A 22,824-nucleotide genomic window follows, 5' to 3' on the forward strand; every position below is an offset into this window, starting at 1 on the left:
ATATGAAGATGGGACTATTTAGAAAAGCTGGACGTGCACAAGTCCATGGGGCCGGACAAGTTGCATCCGAGAGTGCTGAAGGAATTGGCGGCTGTGATTGCAGAGCCATTGGCCATTATCTTTGAAAACTCGTGGCGAACCGGGGAAGTCCCGGATGACTGGAAAAAGGCTAATGTAGTGCCAATCTTTAAAAAAGGGAAGGAGGAGGATCCTGGGAACTACAGGCCAGTCAGCCTCACCTCAGTCCCTGGAAAAATCATGGAGCAGGTCCTCAAAGAATCAATCCTGATGCACTTGCATGAGAGGAAAGTGATCAGGAACAGCCAGCATGGATTCACCAAGGGAAGGTCATGCCTGACTAATCTAATTGCCTTCTATGATGAGATTACTGGTTCTGTGGATGAAGGGAAAGCAGTGGATGTATTGTTTCTTGACTTTAGCAAAGCTTTTGACACGGTCTCCCACAGTATTCTTGTCAGCAAGTTAAGGAAGTATGGGCTGGATGAATGCACTATAAGGTGGGTAGAAAGCTGGCTAGATTGTCGGGCTCAACGGGTAGTGATCAATGGCTCCATGTCTAGTTGGCAGCCGGTATCAAGTGGAGTGCCCCAAGGGTCGGTCCTGGGGCCGGTTTTGTTCAATATCTTCATAAATGATCTGGAGGATGGTGTGGATTGCACTCTCAGCAAATTTGCGGATGATACTAAACTGGGAGGAGTGGTAGATACGCTGGAGGGGAGGGATAGGATACAGAAGGACCTAGACAAATTGGAGGATTGGGCCAAAAGAAATCTGATGAGGTTCAATAAGGATAAGTGCAGGGTCCTGCACTTAGGATGGAAGAATCCAATGCACCGCTACAGACTAGAGACCGAATGGCTAGGCAGCAGTTCTGCGGAAAAGGACCTAGGGGTGACAGTGGACAAGAAGCTGGATATGAGTCAGCAGTGTGCCCTTGTTGCCAAGAAGGCCAATGGCATTTTGGGATGTATAAGTAGGGGCATAGCGAGCAGATCGAGGGACGTGATCGTTCCCCTCTATTCGACATTGGTGAGGCCTCATCTGGAGTACTGTGTCCAGTTTTGGGCCCCACACTACAAGAAGGATGTGGATAAATTGGAGAGAGTCCAGCGAAGGGCAACAAAAATGATTAGGGGTCTAGAACACATGACTTATGAGGAGAGGCTGAGGGAGCTGGGATTGTTTAGCCTGCAGAAGAGAAGAATGAAGGGGGATTTGATAGCTGCTTTCAACTACCTGAAAGGGGGTTCCAAAGAGGATGGCTCTAGACTGTTCTCAATGGTAGCAGATGACAGAACGAGGAGTAATGGTCTCAAGTTGCAGTGGGGGAGGTTTAGATTGGATATTAGGAAAAACTTTTTCACTGAGAGGATGGTGAAACACTGGAATGCATTACCTAGGGAGGTGGTAGAATCTCCTTCCTTAGAGGTTTCTTAAGGTCAGGCTTGACAAAGCCCTGGCTGGGATGATTTAACTGGGAATTGGTCCTGCTTCGAGCAGGGGGTTGGACTAGATGACCTTCAGGGGTCCCTTCCGACCCTGATATTCTATGATTCTATGATTTTGCATGTGATTGATACATAGTTTGCTTCTAAGGTGATCTGGATAGAACTTCTCTGGTTGAAAATCTATTATTTCCCCCCTGTGAGCGCCCTGGCTTGACTGTGTCTAACCCCTAACCCTGTAGGATTGTTTTATGCCTCAAGCAGTGTCTTTGGTGCAAGACATTCCTCTCATTCCTAGTGCTGCAGCACCTAGAGCTGCCTGAGCAGGCAGGCAGTGGAGCAGCCGTATGGCAGGGGGAGACGACAGCCGCGTAGCAGATTTCCTCTGGTCCCTCTTCAGTTCGGATCTCTTGCCTCCACTGAGTGAACAACTCAGGGCATGTCTACACTTACCTCTGGAGCGATCGATCCAGCAGGGGTGGATTTATCGTGTCTACTGAAGACACGATAAATCGTCCACCAAGCACTCTCCTGTCAACTCTGGTACTCCACTGGAGCCAGAAGCTTAGGTGGAGTCGAAGGGGCAGCAGCAGCAGTTGACCTACCAGAGTGAAGACACTGGAGTAAGTAGCTCTAAGTACGTGGACTTCAGCTATGCTATTTTCATAGCTGAAGTTGCGTAACTTAGACCGACTTAGCTCTCCTCCCTCCCCCCTGCACTCTGGACCAGGCCTCAGTATCAAACAGCCAGAGCTCCCTAACTGATGATTGCGGATGTGGCATGCTACTTGTGCCCTCTACTGGTCAAACACTATACCAGAATGTTCAAAGTCCTGGGTTACCGTATTTCATACTCCTACTGCACTCACACATTCCTGCCAGAGTACACACCCTGCATTATGTACATGCCAAGCCCCGTGTGACAGTCCCGCTCCAGGCAGCATTGTGTCCTCACCGAGCCCCATGCGACAGACCCGCTCCACTCCAGGTTATGTACCTGCCCAGCCCTGTCCGACAGTCCCGCTCCACTCTGGGTTACGTACCCGCCCAGCCCTGTCCAACAGTCCTGCTCCACTCCGGGTTACGTACCTGCTGAACCCCATGTGACAGACCTGCTCCAACCCGCATTACGAACCCGCCCAGTCCCACTCCACCCCCCATTACGTACCCTCCCAGCCCCATGCAACAGTCCCACTCCAGGTGGTATTGTGTCCTCGCCGAGCCCCATGTGAAAGACCCTCTCTAGGTGGCATTGCATACCTGCCTAGCCCCGTGCCACAGTCCTGCTCCACCCGTTACGTACCTGACAGGCCCCAGGCCACACAGTCACAGGCCACAGTCACAGGCCACCCCACATTAAGTGCCCGCCAAGCACTGCGCGATAGACGCGGACCACACCCTGTTACATACCTAACAGGCTCCATGCCACAGTCCCGGTCCACTCTGCATCACGTACCCAACAGACCCCGTGCCACAGTCCCGGTCCATCCCGAAATATGTACCCGCTGAGCCCCGTCCCACGTCCTGCTCCACCCCGCGTTATATACCCGTCCAGCCCCACGTTATGTACCCAATGAACCCCATGCCACAGACCCGTTCCATCCCGTTATGTTCCTGCTCAGCCCTGTCCGACAGACCTGCTCCACCCCCCATTATGTACCTGACGGGCCCCGTGCCACAGTCCCGGTCCACCCCGCTTCACATACCTGCTGACCCCCTTGCAACAGACCCATTCCACCTCACGTTACGTACCTGCCCAGCCCCATCCAACAGCCCCACTTCCCCCGCCGTTATGTACCCGACAGGCTCCGTGCCACAGTCCTGGTCAACTCAGCATCACGTACCCAGTGGACCCCATGCCACAGTCCCAGTCCAGCCCGCGTCACGAACCTGACAGGCTCTATGCCACAGTCCTGCTCCACCCCACGTTATGGACCCGCCTAGCCCCGTGCAACAGTCCAGCTCCATCCCATGTTACATAGCCGCTCAGCCCCATGCCACAGTCCTGCTCCACCCCGCGTTATGTACCTGCTCAGCCCCATGCCACAGTCCTGCTCCACCCCACGTTATGTACCTGCCCAGCCCCATACAATAGACCCGCACCAGGCAGCACTGAATCCTCACCAAACCCCATGCAACAGATACGCTCCAGGCAGCATTGTGTCACCGTCCAGCCCCGTGCGACACCCCACATTACGTATCCAACAGACCCCGTGCCACAATCCTGCTCCACCCCTGTTACGTACCCGCCCAGTCCCATCTGACAGACCCACTCCACGTACTCGACAGGCCCCATGCCACAGTCCTGCTCTAGCCCATCTTACATACTAGCCAAGCCCTGTGCCACAGTCCTGCTCCACCCCATGTTCCTTACCCGCCCAGCCCCGCGCCACAGTCCAGCTCCACCCTACCTTATATACCCGCCCAGCCCCGCGCCACAGTCCAGCTCCACCCTACCTTATATACCCGCCCAGCCCCGCGCCACAGTCCAGCTCCACCCTACCTTATGTACCCGCCCAGCCCCGCGCCACAGTCCAGCTCCACCCTACCTTATGTACCCGCCCAGCCCCGCGCCACAGTCCAGCTCCACCCTACCTTATGTACTCGCCGAGCCCCGTGCCACAGTCCCGCTCCACCCCACATTAAGTCCCCTCCCAGTCCCATTCGACAGTCCTGCTCCACCGACAGTCCTGCTCCACCCTGCATTACGTACCTGCCCAGCCCCGTGAGACAGACCCGCTCCAGGCAGCATTGCATCCCTGCCCAGCCCCGTGCGACATACCTGCTCCACCCCATGTTACGAACCCACACAGACCTGCTCCACCCCTCATTACATACCCGATGGGCCCTATGCCAGAGCCCTGATCCACCCTGCATCACTTACCTGATGGGCCCCATCCAACAGGGCAAAAACTGTGGTGCCATCGTGAAATGCCCAAACAACAACTGGGAATCCACCTTGGCTGCCCTTCTTCCCCCCTCCTCAGTTGTAGTTTCCCACCCTTTCCACCGAAAGGCCGGAAACCAAGCAAACCCTGTGATCTACGATCTGCCCAGTAACAGCAGGGCATATAAGGGCCTGCACAGCAGAGGGAAGGGGCTGTCCTTCTGAGTGATGGAGTCTGGAGGTGCTGCTGCTGCAACTGTTGGAGAGCACAGCAGACATCTTAGCTCTCAATGGCCTCAGAAGAGTACACTGAGCACCGTACTCTTTCATCTGGTTGCGGTTTCATCTGGTTCATCACACTTGCATGCAGAGTCTGTGTCACCAGCTGCCACCCTTTCACGGAGGACAAACACACACCCATGACGTCACAGGTGGAGTACAAGCAGAGTCATCGCTGGGGCAGAGCTGCCAGCGCCTGATCCTGAGGTCCACTCTTTACCTGTAGGTTCCACCTACCTGGACGGAGTCCGGAGCTGTCCTGTTGTTGTGAGGGTCCCCAGAGCTGCATGATTTGGTAGTGGTCCATTGATCCTCCATCCTTTTACCTGGGTCCTGTCCTAGGGGAGGGAACATATCCTCAGTCACCATCAGCATACTGCCAGTCGTTTACTTACCTTATATCACCTATTGTGGGGGTCCTTGCTTTACCTGTTGTGATGATGTTGCCTCTGGCAGGACACAACTGAGAGTATCAATTCAGGACAAATTGCTTAGAGCAGGGCAGTCACAGCCCAAGGCTGGGTTTCCTCCACTTCTAAGGCACACCAAACTAGCCAAAGAGAGAGGACTTCGATCTCACCCCACTGGCTAACCAGAAGTCATACAAGCAATTCCCTTAGGCACTCCAGTTTTCCAGTATCACCACCAGCTGCCACTTCTTATAAGGATGAATGGTTATGAAAACCAATACACCAGTAAAAGAAAAAAGGATTCTCCCAATCCCAAAGGACCAAGCCCCAGACCCAGGTCAATATACAAGTCAGATCTTACCCATAAATCACGCTGTTGCCAATTCTTTAGAATCTAAAATCTAAAGGTTTATTCATAAAAAGAAAAGTATAGATGAGAGTTGAAATTGGTTAAATGGAATCAATTACATACAGTAATGGCAAAGTTCTTGGTTCAGGCTTGTAGCAGTGATGAAATAAACTGCAGGTTCAAATCAAGTCTCTGGAGTACATCCACAGCTTGGATGGGTCATTCACTCCTTTGTTCAGAGCTTCAGTTTGTAGCAAAGTTCCTCCAGAGGTAAGAAGCAGGACTGAAAAAAAAGTGGAGGGGTTTCCAGGGCCTTTTATATCCTCTGCCAGATGGAAGGACACCCCTTTGTTCTTACTGTGGAAAATCACAGCAGCAAGATGAAGTTTGGAGTCACATGGGCAAGTCACATGTCTATGCATGACTCAGTTCTTTTACAGGGAGAGCAGCCGTTGCTTACATGCTACCTTTAAATGTTCCCAGGAAGACTTTTCATGTGGATTGGAGTCTTCCAAGGTCCACTGTCAGTTAAGTGTTTCTTGATTGGGCACTTAATCTGCAAATTCCTTTCTCAAGAAGCTGACCAAATGCTTTATTAATGCTACTTAGAATCAAATACATTAAGATACAAGTACATAGCCAATATTCATAATTTCAACTACAAAATTGATACATGCATACAGATAGCATAATTATAACCAGGAGATCATAACCTTGTCTTAGATACCTTATTTGACCTCCTTTATACAGGATTTGGTGCCTTTACAGGACCTTGGTTGCAACAACGACCTATACAGTCACAGTTCGTGTCAATAACATTTGGTTTACCTTGTTTAGAACTGTTGATGGTTTAATAAATACCATGGTTGTTTTCACCCACACATACTAGGGTTTTTTTGTTTGTTTGTTTTTTAAGGGGCTAATAACAAACCCCAATGATAGATGTTCCTCTAGATTGGTTTCAACGGTTTGGCAACCACGGCAAGACCCCGTTTTTAGTTTGTTTTGGCCCTTTTTATTTTGCTGTGACAGCAACTCAACAGTTGCATGGTTGGATCTCTGTGCTGCAGTGCATGCAGGGACAGGGATCGTTGGGTAGGCCACAAGGCTTGACAGCCGTAGTGCCACCACATCCCACAGTTGGATAGCCAGCTGCCATAGGGTGGTTGATTCCCTGCAGAATCAAAGTGATTTTTGTTAAAAAAGGACTCTCGGCAAAGGCGGCTGAGTGGCCTTGCCGTGACCAAGTACGAGTGACACCCAGAACGGTCATCGGTCGGGGAATTTGTGGGCAAGACTGCGGTGGTCTGTCAGCAGGGTGCCATTGTGTCCCATGGAGACCGATCGGCGAGGCAGGCGGTGGGTTGAGGCCATCCCAGCAACCACCATATCTGGTTGGGCCCAACTCCACACACCAGTAGCAGTAGGGAAGTGGCAAAGCAAGCAGGAGTCAGCTTTCCTTTGTAGGCCCAAGAATCCCTCAGCTTGCATCATCGCTATATCCCTCGGCAACTGAGGAGACCGAATTACAGTTCTCTGTCACACTGTGGCAAAGCGCCCAGTGTGGGTTCATTCTGCCAAGACCAGACAGTAGAGAAACAGCTTGAAAGGCTGAGGCTCGTGGAACGAGGACTATCCCTGTTGCCACAATGAGTGCGTGTGCCTACAGAAGAAGCGGTTGGACACGGGTGCATAATAAAGATTCTTTAGTGTCTGGTGTTCACCTTTTTGGGAAGGGTAAAAATCCCCAGGCTAGTAATTTATTCAAGGGTGAAGAGTCATTAGTAGAGCTTTCCTGCAGCTGGGAAGCCCTTATCGGGGAGGGATAGCTCAGTGGTTTGAGCATTGGCCTGCTAAACCCAGGGTTGTGAGTTCAATCCTTGAGGGTGCCATTTGGGATCTGGGGCAAAAATTGGGGATTGGTCCTGCTTTGAGCAGGGGGTTGGACTAGATGACCTCCTGAGATCCCTTCCAACCCCGATATTCTATGATTCTATGAAACCTGAGCCCTCTAAAAAGAGTTGAAGCAACATGCCTTGATCTGTGGAGTCTAACTGGCATGTGTGGAACTGGATAGATATAGTTCCACACCAGCTGCCTGGATCAAAGATCTCGAGCCTCAACTATCAGCAAGGGATTTGGAAAATGAAAGGCTGGGATTTAAGGTGGAGGGCTTGGTGATGCAGAACAACACCCTGACGTCACAAGTTGGGAGACTGGAGCTCAAAGTCCAGGATCTCAGCGAGATGTTGCGTAAGCAAGAGGAGGAGTTGCTTTCAGCCCACACCCAACAAGGGGAGTTGCAGGCAATGATCCAAGAGCTCTTGAAGGAGCTGCATTCAAACCAAGGACAGCTGGCTGAGAACAACAGCTGTCTTCAGGAAAGGGACAAGCTCTGGGATAATCTAAGAAGGCCAGGGGTACGTTGCGAGCTTTGAATAAGACTCCTGTGTACAAACTTAAGACCAGTGCTTGTGCTAGTAGTAGCCTGATCCTCTCTGACGAAGAATTCTGCCCTGCTTCCTGACGGGATACTGGTGGTTCTCGCACGCCGTCAGCTCCTCCACAAGAGGCTAGCGAGGAGTCGAAATTACCCATGGCACCAGTCATGACTGCTGTTGTGATCTATGGGCCTGTGTTGGCTAGACTTCCTGAAACTAGGCAAGAGCTGAAGGCATATACACCTGAGCAAGCTCAAGCAATGGAGAAAACTCTGGAACCCCTTACTCAGGATATGGCGCTAGATTGGTTAGCATGGTTGTGCTCACTGCCTGGGGTTTTAAAGGAGGATGCCGCGTCCCTAATCAAGGAGCGTATGGCAGGGGATGACTTCAGCGCCCTACCAAGACAGCAGTAGGTGGGGGGGGATGTTGATTCTTGCCTGCAGCTGTATGAGTGTATGATGAGGTTTTTCTCTCCCCATCACAACCTGATTGGGAGATACTATTCAGAGCGGAAGCATCCAGGGGAATGCCCAGAACACTACTTAAACAGAAAGAAACTTCTGTTTTGGTTGGTGGGGGCACTCTTCTGCGACACCCCAAAGTTTGTTGAGGCAGCCTTGGAGGGTTTAAGTCCCACTTTAAGGATTTCCCTGGGAATGGTCGACCCACAAACCACCTCTCTAAAAGACCTAGAGGACCGCCTTCAGGTAGCCCATGAGCTGCAAGGAGAGGCCTTTCCATTGGCTTCTGAGAAAAGGGTCTCGGTGGTGACCAAGTCCGGCAAACAGGAATATACCAGGCAGCATCCATCTAGCAACCAGAACAGCCCTCGCAATAGCCCCAAAAGCCCGCAACCTTCCAAAGGCCCACAGCCCACCAAAAGTCCAGCCCTTCTACACAAGGCATCCAGATTGGCAAGCAGCAACTTGGCTAAGGAGGAGGCCAAGTCTTTTCACAACCTGATCTGGAAGCAGCTGCGCCAGTTTGAAAAGAAAGAGAACACTGACATGTTATCGACCGAGGAGCTGCTGCAGCACCTGGCTCAAAAGCAAAAGAAGGAGCAGCCCGCACCAACATCTGCGCCATTGTCACCTGACCTGATGTGCTGGGGCTGAGCATCCCTGCAGCCCCAGAGGAAGGCACCCATCCACCCGGATGCCTGGGGCAGGCCCACAACATTGGCAATCATCAAGGGGAAGTTCAGACAAGTCAGCCAAAGGCTGTTAGTGGACACTGGCACCTCTGTCTCTCTCCTTTGTTTGGAGAGAGACCCCATTGTAAATAGAATCCCCATTCAAGACACTAAGGTATTGGAAGGGTATGCAGGGGGCAATACCACCATCTCCTTTACCATTCCAGTGACCTACAAGATTAAGAACGTTGTCACTGAGATCACCTTTGGTATCCAACGTTTGGGTGGCCAAGGGATCTTAGGGATCGATCTAATGCGACAACTAAGGGTCATTGTGGATCTTCCCAACAGTCAACTCTTCCAAGCAGCAGACTGTGATCAATATGGGGTAACTGAGGCGTCTCACCGAGTATCAGCCCTCAAAGCACCTGAGGGCCTAGAGAAGCCTCAGTGGGAAGCTGATGTGTCTGCTATAGCTCAGAAGCACTCTGGAGTGTTTGCCAGCAACAAGCTCCAGTGCGGCAGGATCAATGCTGAGGTCCGGGTGGATGGCCTGGATCCAAAACCATTGAAACAATATCAATGCCCTGTCACAGCTGCAGAAGGCCTGAAGCCAACCACTGAGGCCCTTTTGCAACAAGGGGTGCTCATAGAATCAGACAGTCCATGCAATTCTCCAATTTGGCCCGTTCTGAAGGCGGACCAGAAGACTTGGCACTTGACTGTTGACTATTGGGAGCTCAAACGAGTTACACCCAGGTTGGCCCCCGTAGTGACAAAATACAATGAGATTATGGCAGCGATCTCAGCAGGCACCAAGTCCTTCTAGGTTCTGGACTTATCCAATGCCACCTTTTAGCATCCTTCTACACCGGTCATCAATGCACAAGTTTGCCTTCATGTATGAAGGTAGACAACTAACTTTTAGTTTTAGTTGTCGGCCATGTGGACGTCCCTGAGGAACCAGTGTAGCACTCTGAACTATGTGGATGACATACTGATCGCCACCCCAAACAGGAAGAGAACCTGGACGCATTGGAAAAGGTCCTGGGGAAGATCCAGGAGACAGGCTTTACTGTAAACCCAGCAAAAGCCCAAATGGCTCTGGACACTATCACTCTGGGTCCAAAGGGACAGAGGCCAGATCAACAGCACATGGAGCTGATATGTAAGCATGATGTATTGGCCCTCTGGTCCTTCCTAGGGCTCACTGGTTTTTCCAGGGAGTTTGACAAGTACGCAGAGATAGCTAAGCCACTATACCAGTTACTTCGGAAGGGGCAGGAATGGCAATGGGAGGAAAGCCATCAGCAGGCTTTCACAATGCTGAAGTAGTCTCTGGCCAAAGACTTAGACCAACCCTAAACCCGATTGTCCCTACTATTTGCAACTAGGCATCAGCACAGTCCTCTTGCAGGATAAGGAACTGGGCTGCAGCCGGTGGCTTATGGCTCCAGAGTCATGAGTGAAGTAGAGAGGCAGTTCAGTGCCTGTGAGCAGGAGGTACTCACCTTAGTTTGGGCACTCGGCCACTGGGAATACGCGGTGGGGATGTACCTTGTCATCCTCAGGACTTCTCACACCCCAGTAAGGTATGTCTTCTCTGGTTGGGTAAATGAGGGCAGGGTGTCATCCCCTCGTTTGGCCAACTGGACCCTCAATCTCCTGAATAGAGACATCACAGTGCAGAGATCACCCCAGTTGAGCATACTACCGTATGCATTGCTGACCAAAGGCCAGGAACATGACTGCCCACTTCCAGCACCAGACCCAGTCATTGAGTCACCTTTCTGGTTCAGTAAAGCAAAGGAGCAGGGTTTAACCATCTGGGCCGCAGATGGAAGTAGCTATTACCAGGGTGGCCACCCAAGGACTGGGTATACTGCTTTTCAGCCCTCTTCCCAGCAAGTGCTGCAAGGAACTATTAAGCCCCATTCGGCACAAGCTGCAGAAGTGGTGGTAATAGTAGCAGGACTGTATGAGGAGGACAGGAGCAAGCACCTGTGCACCTGTTCCAATTCAGAATGGGTGGTGCGAGCATTTACATCCTGGATGCCCATCTGGATGCAACGGAGCATGGGATCTGCCAATGGAAAGCCAATCAAGTATACAGCATACTTGAGACATGCATGGGAGCTGGCTACCAACTGTAAGGGGGAGACAGTCCTGTGTAAAGTAAAGGCTCACCGTAAAGATTCCGCCAAAGCCTCTCGGTTGAACCACTGGGCTGACACTCTGGTTAAAGAAGCGGCACTCCTTGGAGGAAGAGCATCTGTAGACCCTAACACTGTCCTTGCCTGTGATGAAAATACAGCAGCCAGGAATTGATCTAAATGCACAGGTAGACATCAAGGAGCTGCAAGAGCGGGATATGGATTTGCAAAGCCTTCTGCAGAAGGAGAACTATAAAGGCTACTCTATATTTAAGGACAGACATAGTCTGATCATGGCCTTAAGGAAGAAATCCGAAGAGGCCCTTCTAGTCTTGGTACTTCCATCATGCCTCTGTAAGGAGATGGTGACCCTCGCACACCAACAGGGTCGTTTTGTTGCAGACAAGACTGCGGACAGGATCGTCCATGTAGCCTGGTGGCCGGACTTAAATAGAGACATAGCTATGCACATCCAGTCCTGTCTAAGTTGTGCTGAGAACAATGCGGATAGCTGGTTGTAAAAGGCCCACTACAGCATCACCTGGCCAAGGGCCCATGGTGCCAGTTGCAGATAGACTTCATTGGACCTCTTCCTCACACTGGTCATGGGAATCGATATTGTCTACTGGTTATAGACGTCGTACTAAATGGGTTGAGGCTTATCCTACCTGGAATTGCACTGCTGCCACCACTGCCAAGGTCCTCTTAAGTGAGACCTTCGTCTGGTTCGGTCTCCCTATAGTCACTGACTCAGATCAGGGACCGCCCTTTGTAGGCAAGATGACCAAGGTTCTTTGCCAGGCTCTTGGGATCAGGCAGAGGTTCCACGTAGCCAATCATCCTCAGAGCTCGGGGATCATTGAACGCATGAATTGAACCCTTAAGATCGCTCTGAGGAAGACCATTGACCATCAAGGCAAAGACTGGGACATTAAACTCCCCTTAACAAGTCATGGTTTCACACCACATGACCGGCAGAGCAATGAAGATTCGGGAACTCTGGTGGGTAGGAGACCAACCCCCAGAAGAGTACCAACCCAGATTAATTCAAGACAAGTGTATGAAAAAGATTTTGGCAGACATAAGCGCTATACAACACCGGGTAGCCATGCGACTAAAATCCAATGCACATGGGATGGATAAGTGGCTAGAGCACATAAAGCTAATAGAGTAGGAGATCGAGGACCGAGTTATGTATAAATACTACTCACACCAAGACCATGCTCTTAGTCCATGGTGGGTGGGCCCAGCCCTTATCAATAAGGCTAGCCCTTGTGTGTACCAGCTGGAAATTCCAGAGAAATGAGGAACGAAAACTAAATGGTTTCATTCTAGCCAGATGAAATCCTGGAAAGGTACTGCCAAATCTGATACAACATCCTAATTGTGTCTCTCTCTGTGTTTATGCCGTAGGAATCCCACCATCACCATCTCGTCTATCGGCATGCATTTATACTTGTTGGAACTATTGTAAATAATGTACAGGGGGTGTTTTTCTTTAAAGCAGGGGATCACTTTTATTGTGACATGGGGATGGCATCCTTACCACCTGAATCAGAAAATCAAAAATTCATTAGGATTTTTCATGGCCAGCGTCAGGCTAAGGAGCTGAAGCCACTAACTGTTTTTGGTCATGTGGACAGCCCCAAAAGCATTATGCTGTGGGTCTTGGAGACAGAGGATTTCTACAATTCTATCATGGGGCAAGCCTCAGGGTCTTATCTTGCATCTGTTCAGGATGCAGCGCCATTGGGACAAGTAAATCAGATCCTGTCATGAATAGGGGGAAGGGTGGCAACCCAAGACAACACCCTACCACCGGGGCAACTCAAGGCCTCCTCTACACCCCAAGGAAAACGCCAGACACCCTATCGTCCCACCACACCATTCTCCAGCAACCCACCTCGCCCCAGGGACCAGTCAGCTGGACGATGTTTTAAATGTAACAAGCTGGGGCATGTGAAGGCCAACTGTCCCCAAAACCCCAACAGATTGCAGTTCATTGCACCGGGGTCACACCAAAGGTCCTCAGGCCCAAATGCCTCCCAGGTACCCTCAGAGCGATGGGAAACTGAGTGTGGGCAGGATGGTTATTGCGTGGAGGGACACTGGAGCACAGGTGTTGGCTATCCACCAATCCTTAATGGACCCCCAAATTCATCAACCCAGAGGCCCAAGTGACGATTCAACCCTTCAAGTCAAACTCTTAACTTGCCTACAGGCAAGTTGCCTGTCCAGTACAAGGGCTGGTCAGGAATGTGGACTTTTGCAGTCTATGATGATTATCCCATTCCCACGCTGTTGGGGGAAGACTTGGCCAACCATGTGAAGCTAGCCAAGAGGGTGGGAATGGTCACCCACAGCCAGGCTAAGCGAGCTGTCACACCTAGCTCTGTTCCTGAGCCTTCTACCCGGGCCCAGTCTGTGTTACCAGAGACCCAGACTGAGGTGGTGGAACCAGACCCCATCTGCGACAGCAATAGTAGATCCAGTCCCAGAGACCCAACCAGAACCAGTCCCAGAACCGGAACTGGCAGAGCAACCAGCATCAGAACCATTGCCAGCACTGAGTCCAGCACTTGCAACCCCGTCTGCCACTCCAACAACAGGGGGCACCACCGATCCTGCCCTGGCAGCAGCAGCAGCTAAACCTGCGCAAGAGGCTCAGCCGGAGCCTGAACCTCAACCTAGTGCACCTGCAGAGAGCGGTTCACAGTCACTGGAACCAACCCCATCCCCTGCATTGCTTCCCGAGGGACCAAGCCCAGGTCCACAATCCCGTGAGGAACTGATGTCTCCAGCGTCAAGGGAACAGTTCCAGGCCGAGCAGGAAGCAGATGAGAGCCTCCAGGGAGCTTGGACAGCAGCACGGAGCAACCCACCACCTCTCAGGTCTTCTAATCGATCCCGGTTTGTTGTAGGAGGGGGGCTTTTATACAAGGAAACTCTTTCTGGTGGGCACCAGGGGGACTGGCATCCACAGAGGCAGTTGGTAGTTCCAACTAAGTACCAGGTAAAGCTCTTGACCTTAGCCCACGATCATCCTAGTGGCCATGCTGGGATGAACAGGACCAAAGACTGTTTGGGGACATCATTCTACGGGAGGGAATGGGCAAGGACGTTTCTACCTATGTCCGGTCTTGTGAGGTGTGCCAAAGAGTGGGAAAACCCCAAGACCAGGTCAAAGCCCCTCTCCAGCCACTCCCCATCATTGAGGTTCCATTTTAACGAGTAGGTGTGGATATTCTGGGTCCTTTCCTTAAGAAGACACCCAGAGGAAAGCAGTACATATGGACTTTCATGGATTTTGCCACCCAATGGCCGGAAGTAGTAGCTCTAAACAACACCAGAGCTAAAAGCGTGTGCCAGGCATTAAGACATTTTTGCCAGGGTAGGTTGGCCCTCCAACATCCTTACAGATTTGGGAACTAACTTCCTGGCAGGAATCATGAAGTCTTTGGGAAGCCCATGGGGTGAACCACTTGGTTGCCACCCCTTACCACCATCAAACAAATAGCCTGGTGGAGAAGTTTAATGGAACTTTGGGGGCCACAATACATAAATTTGTAAATGAGCACTCCAACGATTAGGACCTAGTGTTGCAGCAGTTGCTCTTTGCCTAGAGGGCTGTACTACAGCCCAGTTTGGGCTTTTCACCATTTGAACTTGTGTATCACCGTGAGGTTAAGGGGCCATTACAGTTGGTGAAGCAGCAATGATAGGGGTTTATGCCTTCTCCAGGAACTAACATTCAGGAGTTTGTAAACAACCCACAAAACACCCTCCAAGACTCTTTACCCCTTCCTAGAAAAAACCTAAAAGATGCTCAGGAAGAGCAAAAGGCCTGGTATGATCAACATGCCAGAGAGCATTCCTTCAAAGTAGGAGACCAGGTCATGGTCCTGAAAGCGCTCCATGCCCATTAGATGGAAGCATCATGGGAAGGGCCATTTACGGTCCAAGAGCGTCTGGGAGCTGTTAATTACCTCATAGCGTCCCCTACCTCAAACCTAAAGCATACCATATTAATTCTCTAAAGCCCTTTTATTCCAGAGAATTAAAGGTTTGTCAGTTTACAGACCAGGGAGGAGACGGCGCTGAGTGGCCTGAAGGTGTCTACTACGAAGGGAAAAGTGACTGTGGCGTGGAAGAGGTGAACCTCTCCATGACCCTCAGCAACAGCAGATCAAGGAGCTGTGCACTAGCTTCGCGCTAATGTTCTCAGCCACCCCAGGACTGACTGAACGGGCATACCACTCCATTGACACAGGTAATGCTCACCCAATTAGAGCCCAACCTTACCGGGTGGCCCCTCAAGCCAAAACTGCTATAGAACAGGAGATCTAGGACATGCTACAGATGGGTGTAATCCGCCCCTCTGAAAGTGCATGGGCATCCCCAGTGGTTCTAGTTCCCAAACCAGATGGGGAAATACGTTTTTGCGTGGACTACCGTAAGCTAAATGCTGTAACTCGCCCAGACAATTATCCAATGCCACGCACAGATGAGCTATTAGCGAAACTGGGAGGTACCCAGTTCATCTCTACCTTAGACTTAACCAAGGGGTACTGGCAGGTACCGCTAGATGAATCTGACAAGGAACGGTCAGCCTTCATCACCCATAAGGGGCTGTATGAATTTAATGTGCTCCCTTTTGGGCTGCAAAATGCACCCACCAGCTTCCAGAAACTTGTAGATAGTCTCCTAGCGGGATTGGGAGAATCTGCAGTCGCCTACCTTGATGATGTGGCCATATTTTCTGATTCATGATCAGAACACCTGGAGGATCTACGAAACGTCTTCGAGCGCATAAGGGAGGCAGGACTAACTGTTAAGGCTAAAAAGTGTCAAATAGGCCTAAACAGAGTGAGACCTTGGACACCAGGTGGGTCAAAGAACTAGCAACTCTCTACAGGTCAAAGTGAATACTATCCAAAAGTGGCCCATTCCAAAGTCAAAGCAACAGGTCCAATCCTTCTTAGGCTTAGACAGATATTACAGGTGATTTGTACCACACTACAGCCAAATCGCCGCCCCACTGACAGGCCTAACCCGAAAGAAACAGCCAAATGCAATTCGGTGGACTGAAGTGTCTCAAAAGGCCTTTTAACCAGCTTAAAACGACACTCATGTCTGACCCTGTGCTAAGGGCCCCAGACTTTGACAAACCTTTCCTAGTAACCACAGATGTGTCCAAGCATGGCGTGGGAGCAGTTTTAATGCAGGAAGTACCGGATCAAGAATTCCATCCGGTCATGTTTCTCAGCAAAAACTGTCTGAGAGGGAAAGCCGCTGGTCAAAACACAGAGAAGGAATATTACGCCATTGTGTACGCTCTGGAGAAGCTATGCCCATACGTTTCGGGATGGCATTTCCACCTGCAGACCGACCATGCCGCACTGAAGTGGCTTCATACCGTCAACAAAAATAACAAAACTTCTTTGGTGGAGTTTAGCTCTCCGAGATTTTGATTTTGAAATACAACACATTTCAGGAGCTTCTAACAACGTGGCCGATGCACTCTCCCATGAAAGTTTCCCAGAATCAACTGGTTAAAATTGTCCTTAAAATGTGGGAAATACTGTTATTTAAATACTGTTCTTATATAATCAGTAGTGTGTCTAGAGGTGTATGTGTCTTATTAACTCTGTTTTCTCCTAGAGCTCCAGGAAGAAATCACAGCCAGTGTGGAACAGGCTGTCCAGCACGGTCTGTGATTTGGAGGGCATGACATGAATAGGGGGAAGGGTAGCAACCTTTATGTATCCTTGGCAACTGTACTGGATTGCCTTAACTGTAAGGGGTTAAGCAGTTCAAATAACCTAGTTGGCACCCAACCAGAAGGACCAATGAGAAAAGAAGATACTTTCAAATCTGGTGGGGGGGGAAGGATTTGTTTGCTGTTCTCTTTTGTTGTTCCCTCTCCGGACGGAGGGAAAAGCCAAGCAGGTACAATACCTCCTGAAAATGTACCTGGAATAATCCATCTAAAACCACAGAAATTGTTAAGTAGGGCAAGGAAATGTGTTAGGCTATCTTTTGTTTTGGCTTTTGAATTTTCTTTTGCTACAGAGGTAGTTTTATTCCTGTTTTTGTAACTGTGAAGCTGAGCCCAGAGGGTAATCCTCTGTGTTTTTAAATCTTATTACCTTGTAGAGTTACCTTCCATCCTGATTTTACAGGTGTGATTCTTTTACTTTTTTTCTTTATAAATAAAGTTCTTTTTTTAAGAACCTGATTGATTTCAGTGTCCTGAAGACAAAGGGTCTGGTCTGTGCTCATATTGCTAAGGCAACTGGTTGAGATATTATTCTCAAGCCTCCCCAGGAAAGGGAATGAAGGTCCTTGGGAAGATATTTTGAGGGGTAGGGATTCCAAGTGACCCTTCCCTGAATTTGTTTAAATCACTTGGTGGTGGCAGCAATACCATCCAAGGACAAGGAAAGGAATTTGTGCCTTGGGGAAGTTTTAACCTAAGCTGGTAGAATATAAGCTTAGGGGGCCTTTCATGCGCGTCCCCACATCTGTACCCCAGAGTTCAGAGTGTGGGGGGAACCCTGACAGATCGCAAAGGTGTGTGTATGGGAGGTTACCGACCCATTAGTCGGATACTCTGGCAGGCCTCTTACCACCAGCCCAGCAAATTTCATCTGTTTTTCTACTAACTTGTCATCGAGCATCCAGGAGGGGCTCCTTACTATTCGTATCTCCTTGAGCGCTCAGTTTGCGCTAATAAGTTATGATTCAGGATACACACTCTGCTCCGTTCATTTAATAGTATCATAGTTAATTGTAGTTGCCGTTTACCACATTTTTGTAATAACACAAACACTGTTAATGGGTTCTGCTCTGCACAGACCCAAAATGAATTTATAAGCAAGTGCTATGGAAACATCTCAATTACCACTGCTTCTAGTGAGTCTGGTACTTGGCACATAGTGGGACCTTATGGGGCTGTTCAGACACCCAAGGTGACCACCATACCTCACCCACGGGTCAGTTACATCGGACCCATAGTGCTCAATGAGAACTTAAGACGTCTCATCATCTCAGGTCCTCGGTATTCTGTTAAAAGAGTCAGCATTAATCTACAGGTCTTAGCATAATCAGTAGCATAGAACTTAAATGCTTGCCTGGGAAGTGTAGGTGCAAGGTGCAGAGCCTACGTACTGGGGTCGTGGGAGGCGAGACCTTGCTGCTAAGATCACGGGAGGAATTGGAGCTGGACTTGGGCTTATAAGCTCCATAGGAAGGGGATCCTAGCCCTTAGGGTTAGCAATTTAGGTTGGAAGTGGCCACATTAAACCAGCCATTTTGAGGCCCTTAATAGGATTGGTTTCAGAGTAGCAGCCACGTTAGTCTGTGTTCACAAAAAAGAAAAGGAGTACTTGTGGCACCTTAGCGACTAACAAATTTATTTGAGCATAAGCTTTTGTGAGCTACAGCTTCCGCTGAAGTGAGCTGTAGCTCACGAAAGCTTATGCTCAAATAAATTTGTTAGTCGCTAAGGTGCCACAAGTACTCCTTTTCTTTTTAATAAGATTGGTGACCTTGGGTACGACTTGTCCACTGTCATCAAGGACTGGTACCATGCCCAAAAAACAGGACTCCACCAGGATCCTGCAGAGTGTCGAAGGTCTGCGGGGTAACCTCTCTTGGGCCCTTGCTTGTACACAGGTACAAGGATGGATACATAGAGTGTCCAGCAGTATCCTTAGGGCAGGCTTTCAGAGAACTCTACCTATAGAACTAAGGAACATCATGCATAAGTATGCCTCTCCATTCGAGGTTAAACATGATGCATGGTGGAAGCTCCTTGACTTTACCTACAACGCGTACACGAAGGTGGCCACAGCTTGAGTCTTAACAATTATGAATGGCACTGTCCAGTGGGCATATCTGCTGCTCCCTCTTGTATCATAGCAAATGGCACCCTTATAATGCCTACAGATCTTCCCCATCCGAGAAGGGACAGACTGTCATGCGGTAGATGTCAGCTTATGCTTATAGGAAGATAATCGGGGTACCTGTACTCATCGGAAGTATTCCTAGGGAAGCACATCTGTCTAAGCACAGATGAAGGCAGGTGTCATTACGAGCTGCAGCCCAAGATGTCAGAACATTCTCAGGTGGTAGTAATCAATGACAATGGGGTACATCTCCACAATACCTGTAAGTCTCGGGTGGTAAACACATTTTATGTCATCAGTAATAAGGCGTATCCAAATTTGTGCTTATGCTTTGTGTTAACAATTAAGGGATGTGATATCTATTTTCAATTGGAGCAAATGACATCCAGAAACATCAGGACTTAATTTTACATGTATGATCATGTCGAGCCTGTCAGTTTGGGCCTCAATACTTTGCTCATTAGCCAACAAATGGAGCATCCAGAGCTGACTAGGCATGTGGATGAAGCGATGAAATGGGGTAGCTCTACCTTAATCACGATCCACCACTCGTCCAATCAAATAGAAGCGATTCTAAAAAGGGTTAAGAAGTTTGCCACAATCAGCAATTGGTAGAGATCTTTGTTCTCTGACCCCACCAAAGTGGCGGATACTGGGCATTTGCTTGTACATCCCTTGTCTCTTGCAATGCATGTGCTTGCAATGTAAGTTTGGTAAACTGAGGTACAAGCCTAGGTGTGCCAATGTGCCCCATGTAATCCTGTGCCAGCATCAGAACTCCCAATATAAGTTTCCTCGCCAGTAAGGAGGGGAATGTAGGGGAAAATCTTCAGTGCTTGGGCATTCAAGATGGTGCATCTAAGATGTTAAACAACTGGGAATCCATCTTGGCCGCCCTTCTTCCCCCTTCTCAGGTGTAGTTTCCTGCCCTTTCTACCAAAAGGCGGGAAACCAAGCAAACCCTGTGACCTATGATCACAGCAGAGGGAAGGGGCTGCCCTTCTGAGTGGCAAAGTCTGGAGGTGCTGCTGCTGCAATTGTTGGAGAGCACAGCAGACATCTCAGTCTCTCGATTGCCTCAGAGGAGTATGCTGAGCACCGCACTCTTTCATCTGGTTGCGGGAGGATAATTCTCACTTGCATGCAGAGTGCCACCAGCTGCCCCTCTTTCACTGAGGACAAACACACACCCATGACGTCGCAGGCAGAGTAGAAGCCGAGTCATTGCTGGGGCAGAGCTGTCATTGCCTGAGCCGGAGGTCCCCTCCTTACCTGTGGGTACGACCTACCTGGACAGAGTCTGGAGCTGTCCTGTCATCGTGAAGGTCCTCAGAGCTGCAAGATATGGTAGTGGTCCTTTGATCCTCCATCCTCTTACCTGGGTCCCGTCCTAGGGGAGGGAACTTACTCTCAGTCACAGTCAGCATACTGCCAGTCCTTTACTTACCTTATATCACCTGTTGTGGGGGTCCTTGCTTTACCCGTGTTCCTATTCATTCAACATACCCGTGTTCCTATTCAATTAGAACTGTTGATGGTTTAATAAATACCTTGGTTGTTTTCACCCATACATCCTAGTTGGTTATTTTTTTTTAAGGGGCCAACAACAAACCCCGATGATAGATGTGGGTATGGGGATGTTCCTCTAGATTGGTTTCAACAGCTCCACCCCATGTTACGTACCCGCCCAGCCCTGTCCAACAGACCCACTCCACCCACGTTATGTACCCACCAAGCCCCATGCCACATTCCTGCTCCACTCCACGTTATTTACCTAGCGAGCCCCATCTGACAGACCCGATCCACCTGTTACATACCTGACAGGCCCTGTCCGACAGGCCCACTCCACCCCCCGTTACGTGCCTGATGGCTCCGTGCCACAGTCCTGCTCCACTCCGTGTCATATACCTGGCCAGCCCCGTGCACAGGCCCGCTCCACCCAGTGTTACATACTCACCCAGCCCCGTGCCACAGTCTTGCTTCACCCCGTGTTATGTACCCACCCAGCCCCATGTGACAGTCCCGCTCCAGGGGGCATTGCATCCTCACCGAGCCCCATGCGACAGTCCTGCTCCAGGCGGTATTGCGTCCTTGCCGAGTCCCATGCGACAGACCCACTCCACCCCGCATTATGTACCCCCGTGTGACGTATCCACCGCTCCACCCCGTTACGTATCCACCGAGCCCCATCCAATAGACCCACTCCACCCCGCATTACGTACCTGATGAGCCCCATGCCACAGACCCACTCCACCCCATGTTATGTACTTTGTGTTGTGTTCAGATGTTTTTTATTGTACAGCAGCCCAAATGTAGGAAAGGAAGAATGGGGCTGTTTAAGTTGTGGTCAACTGCCACAGCTATCCTTGGTATCCCTGGGATCAAGGGGCAGGGAGAGGACTTAGTAGCACTTGGCCTGAAGCGCAATGAAATGAGCAGTTCCTACCTCTGCTCCTTATCCCATAAATTTTGGTCACTGCAGGAGAATCCTCCACCCTACGTTAATCCCGGGGCATGAGTGCAGCTGGTGTAGGGGTACAAGCCTGCCTGGAACCCTGGCTCATTATTCCTGCAACTAGCCTACCCTGCAGCATGAACTGCCCTGGCTTCACTGTTCCAGTACTTCAGCTAGCTCGGGTATGTAGATAGGGGTGATTGCAGCTGGTCTCTCATTGCCATGGAGTCATACTCATATAGGGAGGTGGTGTATGAAAAACAACCAGCATGCCACATAGAGCCCAGTCTGTTTCTAGAGCAGTGCGTGTATAGACTTTACTGAGATTATGTTACTCTCCACATACCACTCTGAAAGAAAGGGCACAAAGTGTCCAAAACCGAAGCTCCTGGACATTCTAATGCTCACACTCCCTTCCCCGTGTAAACATTAAATGCTTGCTCTGACAAGGAGAGAGTGATGCCTGCCACCATGGTTTCCTTCTAACGTAGCCAGCCTCTCTAAGCTACTGGAGTCCCATATCCTTTGAGCCTTGGGGGCTAAACCAGTGTTTCATTTGCTGTATACAGTGACTAGAATTAAGGCTTTCCTTTAGCATGTGTTATTTCAGCTTCCCATTGGTACATGCCTCTTCCTGGGGGAAGCAGGTCTGGATTAACTAGGCCAAAGCAGATTGAGTCTCGATGTTATTGGTGGCCTTCCTCCTCCCAGTCTTCTGTTCTTGCAGTAGCAGGTCCTTAGCCAGGCTCCTAGAGCTGCAGTTTATGAAGTGCTAATGCCTGCTTCTCTTCACCCAGCTGCAGCTGCCTGCTTGGGATCCCTTTATACTTCTGCTAGGGTGGCCCATGTCAGCAGCTTTGTCCAGAGCTAGCTCCATGCCACTCTTATGCCCAGGCCCATGTATGTTGGCATCACCTTTCATCAGATAAGCTCCATCTTGAATTGGCTGAAGTTTGGCACAGTGGGCAAGGGATCAGCCATGCTGTTGAAGGGGACACAGGGCTCGTTTCCTGGCACTGTCCCATGGCTCACAGTGGAGCTGAGCTGCTGAAGCGTCATCAGCACCTCTTGCTGGAAACGCTGCTGCTGCTCCTGCTGGCGCTCCATGCGGCACTGCCTCTCTAGCACCGCGTGCATTGCATGCGTCAGTTTCTGTACCTGTGTGCGTACAGCATCCAGCTTCTCGGCAATGGCATGGGGGCTGGGTGAGGGGGCCAGCGTCTGCCCACCCCACACAGGGTTCTGATTGCCTGAAGGACAGGTAGGGTTAAGCAGGGCCGTTTGAGTGCTGGCATCTTTGACCTGGAAGAAAGATCAGAAATGCAGTGGCGGGCCAATT

At 50.2% G+C, this 22,824-nt stretch overlaps 1 protein-coding gene across 9 annotated transcripts in view; it reads right to left on the reverse strand.

Moving 5' to 3' along the window:
* The window catches only part of LOC140918468 (uncharacterized), an 85,906-nt gene that overhangs the window by 36,182 nt on the left and 26,900 nt on the right, over nucleotides 1-22,824 (reverse strand). For 8 of the 9 annotated variants that reach the window (XM_073362932.2, XM_078854618.1, XM_073362942.2 and 5 more), the window contains one exon: nucleotides 18,638-22,787. In XM_073362932.2, coding sequence (XP_073219033.1) covers nucleotides 22,407-22,787 — 381 coding nt within the window. In that variant the 3' untranslated portion in view covers nucleotides 18,638-22,406. Of the gene's footprint in view, nucleotides 1-4,869; nucleotides 4,971-18,637; nucleotides 22,788-22,824 lie in introns of those variants that run through there. The other variant, XR_013636412.1, reaches the window with a different exon arrangement.

The sequence above is a fragment of the Lepidochelys kempii genome, chromosome 10 (assembly GCF_965140285.1).
Source record: "Lepidochelys kempii isolate rLepKem1 chromosome 10, rLepKem1.hap1, whole genome shotgun sequence".
Classification (NCBI taxonomy): Eukaryota; Metazoa; Chordata; order Testudines; family Cheloniidae; genus Lepidochelys; species Lepidochelys kempii.